Source organism: Ipomoea triloba, chromosome 8, assembly GCF_003576645.1.
Source record: "Ipomoea triloba cultivar NCNSP0323 chromosome 8, ASM357664v1".
Classification (NCBI taxonomy): Eukaryota; Viridiplantae; Streptophyta; class Magnoliopsida; order Solanales; family Convolvulaceae; genus Ipomoea; species Ipomoea triloba.
This window is the reverse complement of record NC_044923.1, coordinates 5,075,805-5,093,931: the sequence shown is the minus strand read 5'-3', so window position 1 is coordinate 5,093,931 and position 18,127 is coordinate 5,075,805. Positions and strand designations below refer to the sequence as shown.

Sequence of the window (18,127 nt, the reverse complement as noted above, 5' to 3'; positions counted from 1 at the left end):
ATAATAATACTATCTATAATAATTTATATCAGTTATAAATCTGTAGATTTGCAAAAACAAGTCAGTTGGATTATTAAAGTGTGAGAGAACAAAAGTTTGAGTAAATTTTCTTCTGTAATTTACTTTTTTTAAAGGAAAAGAAGAATTGGTCGAATTTAAGGTCCAAGTACGAGGCTATATGTCAACAAATGACGAGGTTGTTGCCTAGTATTGTCGTGTCTCCCCAATAATAGTTTCCAGGTCAAATTAACTACTACATAGTCAAAAGACACCCACTGGCATTAATCTTCTAGAAGCTCAGATCATTACTTTCACAATACTACTAATAATAAGCCTTAAAATGAGTTCCCAAGTGATTGAAGCATGATTCACTGATCAAAAAATCGGAAGTAAAATTTTATCGAACATAATTTTTCACTCTTCTTAATACAATTTACTTATGTGTAGGTGCATGTGATACAATCATGGGGCGCTGTTACTCTAGTTGTTATTATTATCATTAGTAAGATTCGTGGGTAGTTATAACACAATACTGGGGTAGTGGGTAGTTTTATGATCCTGTATAAATAGCTGCTAATGTATTTGAAGAGAGGAGTGAAGAATATGTTAATTTGTCCGGTGACAATCTCATCTTTTATCCCCTTTTCTGGAGTTGAGTTGTCACTCGAAATATATCCATGTATTTCTTCTTCCATTTTCTGAAGTTTAGCTCTTGACTTTAGTAAAAACACGCAATCCATACAATACAACCTCAAAACTGTATCAGCATGCCTTCAAGTAATGATTACGGATTTTCTTAATCACCAAATAATAATAGTGATAATGTCTCACCAAATTAAATAATCTAAACTAACAATCTGTTTATTTGGTTCACAATAAAAGAAAAGTTTTTCTTCAATAATTCATTGAAAGCTGTCAATTTCCATATTTGGTTAGTGGGAGAGTGTTTTAATAGTTTAAATTTAATTCCTAATATGAGAAAAGAAAAAGTTAATTTGGATATTTTAGATATTCTGAATTGATTTTTTGAATTTTTGCAAAAATTTCCAACAAAAAAACAATGGAATATGATTTTTTTTCTCATGAAATTTAAATTCCATTATATATATAGTGTGAACTGCAAATATTTTATTTCTTTCTCAATTTTCTTCCCAAAAGTTAAATTCTCAATTTCAAGGGCCTCACACTCTAGCTCGACAAAATATTTGAGAATATGTAAATCATGTAAGAACACAAATGCTTGACTTTTGCTTATTGTGCATAAGGAGCTCCTTTACTTTGGAAGGTTACTCCCATACCACTGTTAGTGAGACTCGATCTTTGATTTTTTTCTAAAATTTATCTCTGTGACCAATTGAGTTCCCTATACGCACATTTCTTTCTCTATTTTGATTACACCCGTGAGTGATTAGATGTGATTTCCTACACCAAACAAGATTTTTATTTATTTTTATTTGTGATCTGTTTTGTTGAGTACTGACAGGATTTGTATACCTTGATCATAGTCAGATTTTTTGTGCCCAGTATGACATTAATTAAACAACAAAATCTTAATTTTCATTAATTATTCGTCGATCTCAAATAAAAAACAAATTAAACAAAATGACATTATCTTAGTTGAGTTGGTCGGGCAAAATTTCAAATTGATGCTTTGTGAAAGATGTCTATTGACATTCTCAGTTTGAGCTGATAGATTGATTTAACTCCTTGTAATCATTTGTGATCAATTAGCTTAAGTGCTACAAATATAATTTTCTCGTTAAAAAAAAAAGGACGTTGATCTATCTTGAGATATATGTACACTCATAAGTCATTAGTCAATGGCAATTGTACTATAGTTGAAAATTATTCTCTTGTTTCAACCTTCTGGCAATAAATTATCTAAATTTAAATGTCATTACCATCACTATATATATTATGAAATTCATTCAAATTATAGTCAATGAGACAATGACAAATGCACTTGAAAATGACATACACGAATTGGAAGAAAAAAAAAACCATGATGAAATACAAATATTCATCTGAAAAGCATTTATTAAGCATTCTCAATCAAAGATTTAACATCAACATGACTTCCACTTTTTTTTAGTCAAATTAATGGAGGAAGGAAGAATCTTTCTATCTTCAATAGTAGTCCGTGATTTTTGAGGAAAAAAAAAACTAATAAGTTTGCAAGATAGAAAGATGCTTGAAAGAATATGGACTTAATTGCAGTTAGTTTTTTTTTTTTTTTTTTTTTTTAGTAAATAGTTAAGTCAAAAATAAATGTTGAGCACTCTAAAATCAAGGCTATGTGCTATTAGGCATTATGCACGGGCCAAAAAATGGCAAAAATATTTAATATATAAATATGATAATGAATGTTCATGGAGTTTCACCTAACCAACTAAGATGTTATTATTGCTAGCATATTACACACACACACACACACACATATAGATATATATATATGTTTTCTTGAAGAATTATGTTTTTTATTTTCATTTTTATTTATATAAAGCTAGATTCTTTCTTCTATTTTTTTTTTTCAAAAATGGTTTATATTCAATAATTCAAATAAACTGAACTACTTTTCAAATAGAAATGTGTAATGTTATGTGTTTTAATTAAAAATTATAAAGTCAACATAAATTATCATTATCTTGACATGAATTTTGTGCTTTTGATCTTAAGATTCTTATACTATGACACTTTTGGATTGATCCCTAAGTTTCATTTTTGTTGCTTTTGGTATATAACTATTATTTTTTAAATCACTCTTGTTCCTTCGATTCCTAATAATATAGTTAAAACTTGCCTGAATTTTTTAACATATTAGCGTTTTAATATAATTGATGGATTGTAAAGTAAGAATGAATCACTACTTAACCTTGAGGACTCTACTGCTCTAACTCTGAAATGTTGATGAAAAAGGTAAATGATGTTGGATATACCTTCCTTAACAAACCCAAATACTTGTGCACTAAAAACATCAGTGTATTAACAAGTCAAAAGAGGTCGATGCATGCGTATGTATAACTTTAAGGACCAAATTAAAAGGCTTTTTGATGAACATTGAACAGAACAGAAGAGACGAGCAGTTTGGTGTTTCTTGCTTCATCACGGCACCTATGCTATGGTTCCTCCAATTGTTGTTGTCTTCTTCTCGGAAAATCCGATTCTTTGATGTGTCTCTGTCTGCCAAACAAAATCTTCTAATTCTAACTCCCACTTTTTATATTTCATACTCCACCTAAAACATCTCTGTCTTTGATAGCTATATCCTAGTTTTTTTTTGGAATATTACAATGCGATATCTGTTCATAACTACTTTCGACTTGAACCCACAACTTTTTATATGAGGGAGCAATTTGGACTGAACCTTGACAGCTATATTACTTTAAAATTGAATTATTATTATTAATTTTAAATTTATCCTTTAATTGGTCAAAAATAGTTATTTTCATTCTTCACATATATATTAGGACAAAAAATGTAATTTTTACAAGCGATTTTTTGTTCTATCTTAAATTTTCTGGTCAACTGTCTCACCTAATGAAAATACCTACAATTCAGCGACGGAATTAGTCACGGTGTCTGACGTTGAAAACTTTGGATACGAAAAAATAACTATTATTGTAACTAATTAAGTGGTAAATGATAATTATAGAACTAAACTTACAATTACTATGTAATTTAAGGAGCATAAAGTAATAATTTATCTATAATAAAGGAAACAGTAGTCATTTGAAAGGCGGCAATCGTTTAAACTACAAAGCTACTCTGTTGCGTCTTCCTCTCACTCACGTCTTTCCACTGACGGAAGACAAAAACAAAGAATCATAACTGTCTAACAATGGCGGCCGCCGTGATTTTCCGGCCAATCTTCACCGCCTTCTTCTTCTTCTTCTTCTTCTCCGTTGCCTTCTCCGAAGAGCTTAAAACTCTCCTATCCATCAAGTCCGCCTTCCAGAGCTCCGTTACCGACGCGTTCGACACGTGGAACGCCGATACGCCGCTCTGCGCCTTCGCCGGAATCACGTGCGGATCTAATGGCGCCGTCGTAGAAATCGAGCTGTCTCGCCGGAACCTCACCGGCTCTGTTCCTTTTGATTTGATTTGCGGTTTGGAGGCCTTGGAGAAGCTCTCGCTCGGGAATAACAAACTTTCCGGAAAAGTCGGGGGGCAGTTGGATAAGTGCGTTGGGCTGAAATTATTGGACCTCGGGAATAATTTGTTCGCCGGATCAATCCCGGAGATTCCATCTCTCAGTAAGATTTCTCATTTGTACATGAATCGCAGTGGATTCTCCGGGAGAATCCCGTGGGATTCTGTGGCCAATATGACTAAGCTAGAAGTTCTTAGTCTCGGCGATAATCCGTTTGAGGAAACTTCAGTGCCGGAGGGGATTGCGAAGCTTACACGCTTGAATTGGCTCTACTTATCCAATTGCAGTCTTATAGGGGAAATCCCGGCCGGAATTGGGAATTTGACGGAGCTCACAAACTTAGAGCTAGCAATGAATAATCTTTCCGGCGAAATTCCTTCTGGAATTTCTAACCTCAAAAAACTATGGCAACTTGAACTTTACCAGAACCATCTCACCGGAAAGTTCCCCGTGGGGTTCGGAAACCTCTCCAATCTCCAATTCTTGGATGCTTCAATAAATAATCTCACCGGTGATCTATCTGAAATCAGGTACTTGAATAAACTCAATTTTTTTTTAATAGAATATAGTCATAGACTACCTTGGTTTTACTTAATTTAATTTTAAATAATTTTTTGTGATCAATTTAATTCTCAATTTTGATGATTTTACACAATTTAGTCATTTGTTAAAATTCTGTTAGTTGATGGTTAGAAATAAAGTTCTAATAGTAATTTCTTATCCTTCATCTCATGATTCTTTCTTCTTCCCCTTATTATTAAGATCCATGAATAAATAAGTATTTGGGTATGAAGATTTACATTTCTGCCTGAATTTTAATAGGGGGAGAAGAATGAATCATCCCAAATGAGATGAAAGATGAGAAATTACCATTAGGACCCTATGTCTAACCGTTCACTAACAAATTTTTTAACAAAGTACTAAATTGAGTAAATTTATCAAAGTTGAGGATTTAACTGAGCACAAAAAGTTATTTAAAATTAAATTGAGTAAAATTACTATAGTTGGGAACTATATAGAGTATTAACTCTTTTTAAATATTATTACAATTTTTTTTTTTAATACTACTATTCAATTATAATGCAGGTACTTGAATAAGCTCGTTAGTCTACAGCTTTTTTACAATCAATTTTTCGGTGAAGTCCCGACGGAGTTGGGAGAGTTCAAGAATCTGATTGGGTTGTCACTATACGGTAACCAACTCACCGGACCACTGCCTTTAAAGCTTGGGTCGTGGGCGGAGTTTGACCTCATTGACGTGTCGGAGAATTCCTTCACGGGGCCAATTCCGCCGGAGATGTGCAATCAGGGGAAGCTAAGAAGGCTTTTGGTTCTTCAGAACAACTTCACTGGAGAAATCCCGAAAAGCTATGGTAATTGCACGAGTCTCCAGCGTTTTCGAGTGAGCAATAATTCACTTTCCGGCGTAATTCCTAGTGGGATTTGGGGTCTGCCTAATCTTGAAATCATAGATATTAGGAACAATGGGTTTGAAGGTTCTTTAAATTCAGGTATTGGAAATGCAAAGGCCTTGGCACAGTTATTTCTGGGTAATAACAAACTCTCCGGTGATTTGCCGCCGGAAATTTCTGGAGCTTCGGCCTTGGTTTCAATCGATCTGAGCAACAATCAATTCTCAGGTGAAATTCCAATCACTATTGGAGATCTTAAAAAGCTCAATACCCTTCATTTATCAAACAACGAATTCTCCGGTTCAATTCCATATTCATTAGGCTCTTGTATCTCCCTTAGTGACATAAACATAGCTCAAAATTCCCTCACCGGAAAAATCCCCGCGTCTCTAGGGTTTCTACCGACCTTAACATCGTTAAACGTGTCGGGAAATAAACTCTTCGGTCAAATCCCAGAGACCTTATCGTCTTTAAAGCTCAACCTCATAGATTTCTCCAACAATCAACTAACCGGCCCCATACCGGAATCTCTTTCCATCGAGGCGTATAACGGTAGCTTCACTGGAAACAACGGTCTCTGCAGTGAAAACATAAAGTTTTTCCGGCGGTGTTCAAGGGAATTCTCCAAACCTCATAATCTCTACCCTCTTTTGTTCTGTTTAGTGGCTATTCCAATGGCGATCCTCATTTCAATAGCCTATTTCCTCTACTTAAAGAAGAAGAGCGAAAAGTATGGGGAGCGGTCTTTAAAGGAAGACTCTTGGAAAATGAAATCTTTCCATTTATTGAGTTTCACGGAAGATGAAATCCTCGATGGGATCAAGAAAGAGAATCTAATCGGAAAAGGCGGTTCCGGCAGCGTGTACAGAGTGGTCCTCAGAACCGGCAAAGAATTGGCGGTGAAACATATCATGAACTCCGGCGAAACAAAGCTGGGGTCCACGACTCCGATGCTGGGGAAACGTGGGACGAAATCAAAGGAATTTGAAGCGGAAGTGCAAACTCTGAGCTCAATTCGACATGTTAACCTTGTGAAGCTGTATTGCAGCATAACCAGCGAGGATTCGAGCCTGTTGGTTTACGAGTATTTGCCGAACGGGAGTTTATGGGAGCGGTTGCACGGCTGTCGGAAGGCGGAGTTTGGGTGGTCGACGAGGTACGAGATTGCGGTCGGCGGTGCCAGGGGATTGGAGTATTTGCACCACTGCTGTGACCGGCCGGTGATTCACCGGGATGTGAAGTCTAGTAATATTTTATTGGACCAGCATTTCAAGCCCAGAATCGCAGATTTTGGTCTTGCTAAGATTGTACGGCCAGAGTTGGACAAAGATTCAAGTCATGTCATTGCCGGGACTCATGGATACATTGCCCCAGGTATGCACACTCAACCCTTCATTTAGCATTCATTCCAAATAGGGAAATTTGCATTTTTAGGTGACTGGAAAAACGCGCTGGATGTGTACAGAATAAAGCCCATCTTGTGATTCTAGGTGACAAATGATCATAAGAATGCAAACTAGCCTAAGTTAGCCATAGTTACTTGGCTTAAACCAATAAGCTCAATAGGTTGCTCCCGTTGGGAATCAAACTTATAATCTTGTGTTTATTTGACCAACTTGGTTATGATTGCCCCCAGAAATTTGCATTTTGATACGTGAGATAAGATAATAGCAGGTTCTTGTGTTACAAGGGTCACAATTTTTAGTCATTAAGTTATTGTAAAGTGACATCTTTGGTCATTCTAATGATTGATCTGTTACACTTTCTTGTTGTATTTTTTAAAAAAAATAGAAATCTTAATTAAATTTTACTTCATATATCTATTTTTCTTATACGTAACATCCCAACTTCATAGTTTAGTGACAAAAAATGCAAACCATTGACTTCCATATATTTCACTAAATTTTTATTAGTTTAATGGAGGTCAATGGTCTACATTTTTGTGTTTCTAGACAAAACTATAAAGTTGGAGTGTAATTTGGGTGGGAGAAAAGAAATATGAGGTAAAATTCTATTAATAATTGTCTTAAATGAAGATTTTTGAAAAATAATAGTAAATTTTACTAAGTGTCACTATACTAACAACTCAAAAATTAAAAATGGTAACCCTTATAAGACAAGGGGATATTCATTATTACTTTATAACTTAAGGATCACGTGAATTCTCCCTTCCAAATAACCTATATGAGCTGATAAACATGACTTTTGTTGCATGAACAATGCAGAATACGGATACACGCACAAAGTGAACGAGAAGAGCGACGTGTACAGCTTCGGAGTGGTACTGATGGAGCTCGTGTCGGGGAAAAGGCCAATAGAACCAGAGTATGGAGACAACAATGACATTGTGAGATGGGTGGGCAACAAGCTGAAGAACAAAGAGAGTGTGCTAAGCATAATTGATCCAAGTATCCAAGCACCCCACATAGAAGATGCAGTGAAGGTCCTAAAGATTGCCAATATGTGCACTTCTAGGCTTCCCAACCTAAGGCCAAGCATGAGGAATGTGGTTAAAATGCTAGAAGATGCAGAGCCTTGCAGGGTGCTGGGGATTATAGTCAGCAAAGAAGGTGATGATGAGAAATTTGAGTCTTGCACTCCTTAGATCACTTATTGTGAAAGTAAATTTTGGGTGTTGTGACATATTAGCCAAATTACTTTTTCTCTACATTTTGTTCCATAGGAGTATAGTCACAAGGGTGAGATGTAAAAATGCTCATCCAAGAAAGGTGTGTACAAAAGTAAATATTATATTAATCAAATTTGGTGATAGAATATTGGGTAGCAATTAATCTACTCTAACTGGTTTAACCTAATCAACTTACAAATTTGGGTCAAGAAGTGGCTCAAAACCTGAAAGCCCAAATTTGTTAAGCATGTGTGGCAAACATCATTAATCTCATTAAAGTACTACTTATGTGGTGCCGTCACAGCAACATAACAAGCAAGACATCATCTTAGAACCTTTAACTTTACTTAAAAATGGTCATCGAAGAAAGTTGTGTACAAAAGTAAATATCATATCAATCAAACTTGGTTATAGAATACTGGGTAGCAATCTACTCTAAGTGGTTCTCACAAATTTAGGTTAAGAAGTGGCTCAAAATCTGAAAGTCTGTTAAGCATGTATGTCAAACATCATTAATCTCATTAAAGCACTGCTTGTGGTGCCGTCGACACACAACAAGAGACCCACCTTAGAACCTTTATTTAACTTTACTTAAAATTGAGGAAATCTCCTGGCCCCTCGTCATCCAACCTAACATTATATTCTTTGTTGGTGCATCAACACAAAGTCGGTGAGGAAGGATTGCAAGGTCACAACTTGGCTTTTTGTTATAAATATATTTATTCAACTTCATTAGCATCTTATTATATACACTTGGACAACGCAGAGCAATCTGAATTATTTAGGAAGATTTGAATCATTTTGATGAACTCACTAGTTTTGTTAGGTGGAACTCATATAGAGATATAAGTGATAAGGCTGTCCACATCCCTTGCCAATATGGTATTGGCAAGGTGATGTGGCACCAATTTAACACATTTATTTATTTTTAAATGATGATGTGGATTACAAATTTGCAATCCGTACAAAAGCTGCCGCACGGCAGCGGTAACTTTTTGTACTTTTTTATTTTTATTTTTTAATTTTTTTGTTTATTTCTTTTGTTGTTTATTTATTTATTTATTTAAGGTGATATGACATTGGGATCCACTTGTTAGAGTTGATTGGATTTGCATGGATGTAATATGAATAATAAATGAATTGCAAATTGGATGATATGGAGGTGAGACCCATTTTTGAGAGTGTGAGAGATTTGCTGGGATAAAGATAACCTAATAATGTATGGGAAAGTTTTTGTGTACTTATCTTTTGATCTCGTGATACAAATCTGAAGCACAATAAAATATGAAAGGGCAGTTGAAAGAGGATATCCACTTTAAATAGTTTAGAGATGGATAAATGTTATTTTAATGATATTCAATACAAAAGATTCATACAAACAACTTAACATTTTTCACACACTAGATTCAGTATAGCAATATTGAAGTATCATTTTAATGATACTAGAGTTTAATTTGACAACCATGGTCCACTGTATAACAATTGATACAACATGTGTTAATTGCAAATATATAATTTTTATATCAAAATTTACAATACAATATGAACTATAGTACGTCCATGATATAGCAATTGGGCCTTAGGCCTTTGGGCTTAAAATAAAAAATTAAAAAGAAATGTTGTTGAAGAGTTACAAATTTTAACATGTGGAGAGTTTTTTAAAGGCTGACTGAAATGGGCCTACAAATTTGTGAGGTCATAAAGTCAATTGGGCCAAATTTGTTGATGGCTTATAATCCAGTGAAATTCAATCAGACCATGTCCATCTTATAAAATGAATTATTTACATAAGATTTATTTTTAATATACTCAATTAATTTTTACTATATTAAATATTCATGTTTTGTGTGTTGAATGTTCATTTTTATGTATACAACTTAAAAGTAAACTTTTAGTACATTAAAAATGAACATTTAGTATAATAAAAATGAACTTTTATCCGTGGTTTACTTTGCAATATAGACTATAGTCCACAATATAATTTGCCACTCAAGTTATGGAAAGGACTACTTTGTTGAATTGTACAAATTATATTGAGGACCTTGGTTTAAAATGATATTGTTTTGTTTAAATTAGGGTGACTTTTTTTTTTCTTCGTTTGATCAACATTCACATTTTAAGTATGCACATAATTTGCTAACTTAGATACATTAACTTACACATGTAGGTACATAATTTGTTAAAGTTAAAGGTTCATAAGTTGAGTGTTTGACATATAATTATGATTATGGTATAATTTTAAGAATATTTATAAAAAAATCATGTTCGTGTCAAGTAGGACCGGCAATCATTCCTTATGAGCTCTAAAGTAGTTGTATTATCAGAGTTGGTTTTTTATTTTACTAAGTTAAAATTTATTTTTGATAAGTAAACATTACTATTGAAAGAATATATTATTACACGAATTGAAACAATTTGACCAAAGGTCAATTTTATTTTAATGATGTGACTCACTTTGTGCGTTTTTTTAAATGACGAGGAAAATTCACAGTTAATATCTGAGGGTGTGCACCTGATAAATAACGCTTGTGTAATAATATACAAATCACACAAGAGAGGTATACTATAAAGATCCTGTGGGATGAACTCGATCGAAAGAGTGCTAACTAGAATTATTGAACTTATGACCTTTTGGTATGAAAATTATGCTCTACCCACTTGTGACCCTGTATATGCTATGTTTCGACGATATATTAAATATTTTCTCATATAAAATATTGTGCATGCTATTTTAGGTGAGGTTTAATTGGATTAGACCTTCTCCAATACTCTTTACATTATTACATCTTTATAAAAAAAATGTATTTTTGTTACATATTACTTTTTATTATAAAATTTGTGTAAGATTGTTTTACGTGAAATCGATCCAATAGAAAGCGTTTATATTAACCCAACAAAAAATATTATATATTCACTAAAAAGCATTATTTGCTGCACACGATACGATCTTAAATAAAATTGATTTTTTGCCTTTTCTTTTTCAACCAGTTTATATGATAAACATGAACTTACGTTTTACATTTTAAAAAAGAACTGTGAGGATAAAAACATTTGAAAACATTATTTTATTATTATACTACTATATATATGTCACCATATAAGGCATTTTCTTTGGATGGATTTAGTGGGTTAATTCCAAGATGCCAAAAAAAACATTTAAAATATTTGAACGAGGAAGAATGCCTTCTCCATTATGGAATAAATCATAGAATAATCAGAGTAATTTATTCCTAAACATGATTACAAATTGACTTGCTAAAGCATAAAAACTTATTTAAAAAATCCCTTTATTCACAAAATATATTAAAAGATCAAAGAGAATAACCTGCTCCTGGCCGCGGCCTAACGAACATATTATAAAAAAAATTTCTAAAAAATCTTTGCCATCTTTATCTTCTCATTGACAACTTTAATTCTCTTCCCAGGACCTGTTAACTTCATGGAAAGGAAAAAATAAAAAAAGAAGAAAAATAGAGAGAATAAAATGGAAAAGTAGCAATTCAAGAGAAGAGATTCTGAAGTGGCACATTTGAGAAGAGTGGGCATCTATGGCCTGCCACTGTCAACAATGGAGTTTCTTATCCGGTAGATATTCCAATTTATGAAGTCAACAGATTACTCATTCTTGAACATTTTCATTATTGTACGTTTTAATGTTTTTGATGGATGGGTTTCTTTAATTTGTTGTTCTTTCCTCCAAACATTAGATTTTGCAGATTTTAAGGTTATGAATGATGCAGCCATGGCATGAGGAAGTGACAGCATGATACAATCAAAACTTTTATGCAAGATCCCATAACTGAGTGAGTGATCTAATTAATGATCTCCAATTCTTGATTCACTTGTGTTGGTTTGCTGAGAAGATCAAGAAGGACCCGGGAAAGATAAATAGTCCTGCTCGAAGCAAAGTTCAATTGGTTGACTAATACAAATAAGTTTGGGATTTTATTTATTTAGTTTTCAAGGATAGTTGCGGTTGAGACCCTCGAAATTAGGGTGGGTGCAATTCTTTAAGATAAATAATGGTCTCTAGGTAGCATGTAATAATTTGACCATAAATGACTTCTGTCCTTGGAACATAGTTCAACTATATAAGCTCATGATTTACCTCATTTATTTTGTCTCCAGAATAGGGGCAGTGGAGACTCTCATGATTGTGGTGCAATTCGTTTAGATAAAATAATGGCCCATAGGATATCAGGTAAAAATTTAACTGTAAGAGCAATTATATATATGATCAAAATAAATGGCCCCTTGCTCGCATGGGCAGCTCAATTGGTCATAGGGGTGAAGTTTGGGAGAAGAGACCTCGAGTCTCACCAGCGACAGTGTGGGAGTAACCTCTCAGAGTGAGGGGACTCCTTGTGCGCAGTGAGCAAATGTATAGCCTGTGGGAGTAACCTCTCAGAGTGAGGGGACTCCTTGTGCGCAGTGAGCAAATGTATAGCCTCTATGATTCAGTTGAGTTACCATGATTTACATTTTCTCAAAAGTTCTGTCGGGCCGGAGCGTGGGGGCCCTTGGGATTGGGAATTCAACCTTTTGGAAAAAAAGATAAATGGCCCCTCCCTCAGGATATAGTTCAACCGATTGACTAATACAAATAAGCTTGCGATTTACCTCATTTATATTGTCTCCAAAATAGAAACAGTGAAGACTCTCGAGATTGGAGTGCAATTCTTTACGATTTTCCTCGCCCAATAAAATTGTAATGTAAAAGCTGAAAAGTAATTCAAGATTTATCCATTTTCACAATACAAAAGCAAACAAGACAGATTTCCATTCCATGTTGGTTGTTAATTATCAATGGTCCTAAAAGGTCAACCTGCTGAAACTTGATGCTCTCTGAGTTGAGACTACACATAACATGCATTGCCTTCCCTACTAAAAGCCCATATTAAAGTACTAACTACTTGCAGTACAATAATGCCACATGTTTGTTCTCATCTGATGATGTTCAATCATCCACCATTAAAGTAGGTTCTAAAAGAGCAGTGCATGTCACAAGATGAATGGAAGAAGGAAAGATAAAAGCCCTGAGGGTCCCTGTACCCAATAATATAATTTCAGCACTAACATTACATGACTGCAACACATTATGCTTATAAAATTACTTGATGAGCTATATATGATGCTGCCAATGGAGGATTGATCAAGTGATCTTGCAGCACTTGAGGTCTCTCAAAAGTTCTAATCATTCTTATCAAGAGGCTCTGTGTAACAAGAATCAATAACAATGACGGAAAGTAAAGAAGACAAGATTTATGTGGAGTAAAGTTGTTATTTTGTTAATTGTGATAGATCGAACACGGTTACAAGACGGCTAAACATGTACATGTACATGTACAAAATTACTGTACAATGGAGTGTTGCCCTGCATCCTATTATGGGATGTTTTTTTTTTTTGTTTTTTGTTTTTTTGAGTACCACTGACTCTGTTAGGATGTTTGGTAGGATGGAATTGCAATTTCATTCCTACCAAACTCCATAGAATAAAAATTTCTTTATTTGGTTGGAGCCGGGAATTGTCTAGGGAAGTAGTGGAATTGGAATTTCACAATAAATTACGATTTTACCCTTATTATTATTATTATTATTATATAAGGACATTAGTCTTTATTCACCTCTTTCCTTTTAATTCTCCGTCATTCCATTTCTATTGAATTCCTACCTTATCCTTTTTTCACTGAATTACAATTCATTTCTCTCTAATTCTCTCCTTCCATCATGATAAGGTTTCCAACAAAAGTATTACATTTCCATATTCGACACGTCTCACATATAAGGATTTATGAGACGGTCCCACAGAAGACTCACTCTTTTATTAATTGTACTGGTTGATCATTAAGGGTTATAAGCAGCATATAAATATTTATATGTAACTCTAAACATATACATATACAAAATTACCCTTGTACCATACCGTGGGGCCGCACTGCCTAGCAACCCGAACCCCAAATGTAACTTAAATAGGTATTGGATGGAACGCAGCATAAAATCGAAGTCCAACACGTATCATCCTCTATGAGAAATACAAATGCAGGGTATTGAGAATGTCATCAGAGTATAAAGGAGGTGTATTGATGTTATTCTCTACGGTGCAGTGGTGGGGGTATAAACATAAAAGCTTCTTTATGCAAAGATACGCACTTCTCATCTCTCACTCTCACTACACCATTGCAGGAACCTTCTTTTTCTCCTTATATCATACACACCATTGCACCCAATAATGCCATCACTCTTCAATTCCCATTTATATATTTCTTCCCTGCTTTCTCTGCAACAACTAACCATAACTTGTTCATCCATTTTCATCATTATCCACACACAAAAAACAATACTTTTCCCTCACAAAATGGCTCTTCACCAAATCTCTTTCCTCCTCCTTCTGCTATTGTACTCAGTTTCCAGCTCAAATCAGGCAAGATTAGATGAGCAGTCTGAGTTTTTCAGTGTGATGAAGAAGTCTTTGAGTGGGAATTTCATGGGGAGATGGGATGGGAAGGCTGTGTGTGAGTACAGAGGGGTTGTTTGTGATGATGAAGGGTATGTGGTGAAAATTGATGTGTCGGGGTGGTCGATTTCAGGCGAATTCCCTGGAGATGTGTGCTATTATCTCCCGAAACTGAGAGTTCTTCGCCTCGGGCACAATAAGTTCCATGGCGGCTTTCCAGGCAGCATCACTAGCTGCAGTTTCTTGGAAGAGCTTAACATGACTGCTACAAATCTGACAGGGACATTGCCAGATTTGTCCCCTCTGCAAGCCCTGAGGGCTCTTGATCTTTCCTATAATCTCTTCACAGGTGATTTCCCCATGTCTTTCACCAATCTCACAAACCTGGAGGCTCTGGTCTTCAACGAAAACGGGGGGTTCAATCCGTGGGAGCTCCCAGAGGGGATTTCCAGGCTGACAAAGGTGAAATCTTTGATCTTAACTACCTGTATGCTGAGAGGGAGGATCCCAGCAGCAATTGGGAACATGAGTTCCCTTGTGGACCTGGAACTTAGTGGGAATTCCCTGGTGGGCAGGATTCCAGGGGAGCTGGGGAGACTCAAGAACCTGGAATTGCTCGAGCTTTACTACAATCAGCTCGAGGGCGAAATCCCTGAGGAGCTCGGGAACCTGACTAAACTCAGGGACTTTGATGTGTCTGTGAATAGATTAACAGGCAAAATCCCAGACTCGATTTGCTTGCTTCCCAATTTGGAAGTCTTGCAGGTCTACAACAACACCCTCTCGGGAGAATTCCCGGCTGCTCTTGCAAACTCGACGACCCTGAGAATCCTGTCGCTTTACACCAATTACCTCTCTGGAGAAGTGCCACAGAACTTCGGGGCCTCGTCTGCACTTGAAGCCTTGGACCTGTCCGAGAATCAGTTCTCCGGGAAGTTGCCCCCGAAGCTGTGTATGGGAGGTAAGCTGATTTACATTCTTTTGCTGCAAAACAAGTTCTCAGGAGAGCTCCCTGAGAGCTATGGGAGATGCCTGACTCTTATCCGGTTCAGAGTTAGTAACAATTTGTTAGAGGGAAAGATCCCAGAAGGGATATTTGGTCTCCCACATGCTTCAATCATTGATGTTAGTTACAATCGCTTGAATGGCTCGATCCCGAGGACGATTGGGAGTGCTAAGAACTTGTCAGAGCTTTTCATTCAAGGCAACAGCATTTCAGGCATGCTGCCATCTGAAATCACTGGGGCTATCAATCTTGTTAAGGTTGATCTCAGCAGTAATCTCTTGTCAGGCCCAATTCCATCCGAAATCGGGAACCTGAAGAGGCTAAATGTGTTGCTTCTACAAGGTAACGAGTTCACGGCTTCAATTCCAGACTCATTGTCTTCTTTAAAATCCCTAAATTATCTTGATCTGTCTAGCAATCTCTTGACTGGGGGTATCCCAGAAAGCCTTGGTGAACTCTTGCCAAATTCGATGAATTTCTCGAACAATATGTTGTCTGGTGCTATCCCAATCTCCTTCATAATGGGGGGTGTGCTAGAGAGCTTTTCAGGGAACCCTTCACTTTGTGTTCCTGCCTATTTAAACTCATCAGATTCAAGCTTCCCTCTTTGCTCAGAATCCTGTGATGGGAAAAAGGTGAATTTGATTTGGGTTGTGGGGATTTCAGTGGGAATTGTGATAGTTGGGATTGTTTTATTCCTGAAAAGATGGTGTAGTCAACAGAGGGAGATGACAGTCCATGAGGATAGCTTATCATCCTCGGTTTTCTCGTACGATCTCAAGAGCTTCCACAGGCTGAGCTTCGAGCAGCGCGAGATTTTTGAAGGCATGGTGGAGAAGAACATAGTGGGATATGGAGGATCAGGGACGGTTTACAAAGTCGAGCTGGGGAACGGGGAGGCCATCGCTGTGAAGAGGCTGTGGAGTCGAAAAGGGAAAGATTCGGTGTCTGATGAAGGCGAGATAGTGATAGACAAGGAACTGAAAACTGAGGTTGAGACTCTGGGCAGCATAAGACACAAGAACATTGTGAAGCTGTATTGCTATTTCTCCAGTTTGGACTGCAATTTGCTGGTTTATGAGTACATGCCTAATGGGAACCTCTGGGATGCTCTTCACAAAGGAAAGATGGTTTTGGATTGGCCTACTCGGTATCAGATTTGTCTCGGGATCGCTCAGGGACTAGCTTACCTCCATCACGATCTTCTTCGACCCATTATTCATCGAGATATCAAGTCCACCAACATCCTTCTCGATATCGATTACCATCCCAAAGTTGCAGATTTTGGCATTGCCAAAGTTTTGCAGGCTAGAGGAGGCAAAGATTCCACCACCACAGTCATTGCAGGAACATATGGTTACTTGGCTCCAGGTAATCTAAACCTGCAGCCAGTCTAACTATCAGCTTAGACTTTTAGTTCAGAGTTCAGACATACAGTTCTCCTGACTTGTCAGCTTAGACTTTTAGTTGAGACTTACAGTTATGGTTATTCTGTTTGTTAGTCCAATTTGACAATCCTAACTAATGTTTGTGTTGTTTTAACATTAGAATATGCATATTCTTCAAAGGCGACCACCAAGTGCGATGTGTACAGCTTCGGGGTGGTGTTGCTGGAGGTGATAACGGGGAAGAAGCCGGTGGAGGCAGAGTTTGGGGAGAACAAGAACATCGTGTATTGGGTTTCGACCAAGGTGGAGACGAAGGAAGAGGCGTACGAGGCCCTGGACAAACGCGTGTCGGGATGGTTCAAGGAAGACATGATGAAGGTGCTCCGGATCGCCATCCGTTGCACCTGCAGAACGCCCGCCCTTCGCCCAACAATGAACGAGGTCGTGCAGCAGCTCATCGAGGCCGATCCCTGCAGATTCGACTGCTGCAAGCTCTCGTCCTCGAATAAGACCAAAGAAAAGGATAATGTGATGATAATGAAGCCAAATTAAAGGACATGTATGACCATTGATCTAATGGAGAGACTATAGCATAATATTAGCCTCTTTTGTTTCTTTAATTTGCAGAAAAGTAGTAGTCATATATAGTGTACTAATAGTGTATATAAGCTTTGCTTTATTTTAAGTACATGATATATATGATATGGAATTTTATGAATATAAACTGCTTTATTTTCATTGACTGACCCACTCACAGGCATAAAAAATTCTCCAGCTAGTAGCTTTAAGAACCTGTTTTGTTGCTCTTTTTCTTTATGCAAGAGGGACACAATAATAAAGAAATAAATAAAGGAAGAGATATATGCTAGTGAAGGTGGAGGATGCTGTATGTTTTGTTGTATATGGAGGGGATGGGTGGATTCTTGATTCTAAATGGGAGAATTATTTGATGATGGAGGGACCTTTTGTTCACCATGGAAAGGGAGAAGAAAATGGAGGAAGATTGATTGAAGATTTGAAGAGCATCTTTTATATAGTTGACTTCAATTTTGTTGGCATAGAACAGTAATTAAGTGAGAATCACCTCT

General features: G+C 36.4%; 2 protein-coding genes across 2 annotated transcripts; both read left to right on the top strand.

The window, feature by feature from the left end:
* The first annotated feature begins 3,731 nt into the window (after positions 1-3,731).
* LOC116027416 (receptor-like protein kinase 7) lies at positions 3,732-8,350 on the top strand. Its single transcript, XM_031269034.1, has 3 exons — positions 3,732-4,680; positions 5,237-6,936; positions 7,788-8,350. The coding sequence occupies exons 1-3, from the start codon at positions 3,839-3,841 to the stop codon at positions 8,165-8,167; spliced, it is 2,922 nt and encodes a 973-aa protein (XP_031124894.1). The 5' UTR covers positions 3,732-3,838; the 3' UTR covers positions 8,168-8,350.
* Positions 8,351-14,347: 5,997 nt separating this feature from the next.
* Positions 14,348-17,777, top strand: LOC116027389 (receptor protein-tyrosine kinase CEPR1-like). The gene is made up of 2 exons (XM_031268977.1): positions 14,348-17,022; positions 17,200-17,777. Exons 1-2 carry the CDS (start codon positions 14,421-14,423, stop codon positions 17,589-17,591), a joined length of 2,994 nt encoding a protein of 997 aa, XP_031124837.1. The 5' UTR covers positions 14,348-14,420; the 3' UTR covers positions 17,592-17,777.
* Positions 17,778-18,127: the final 350 nt, after the last annotated feature.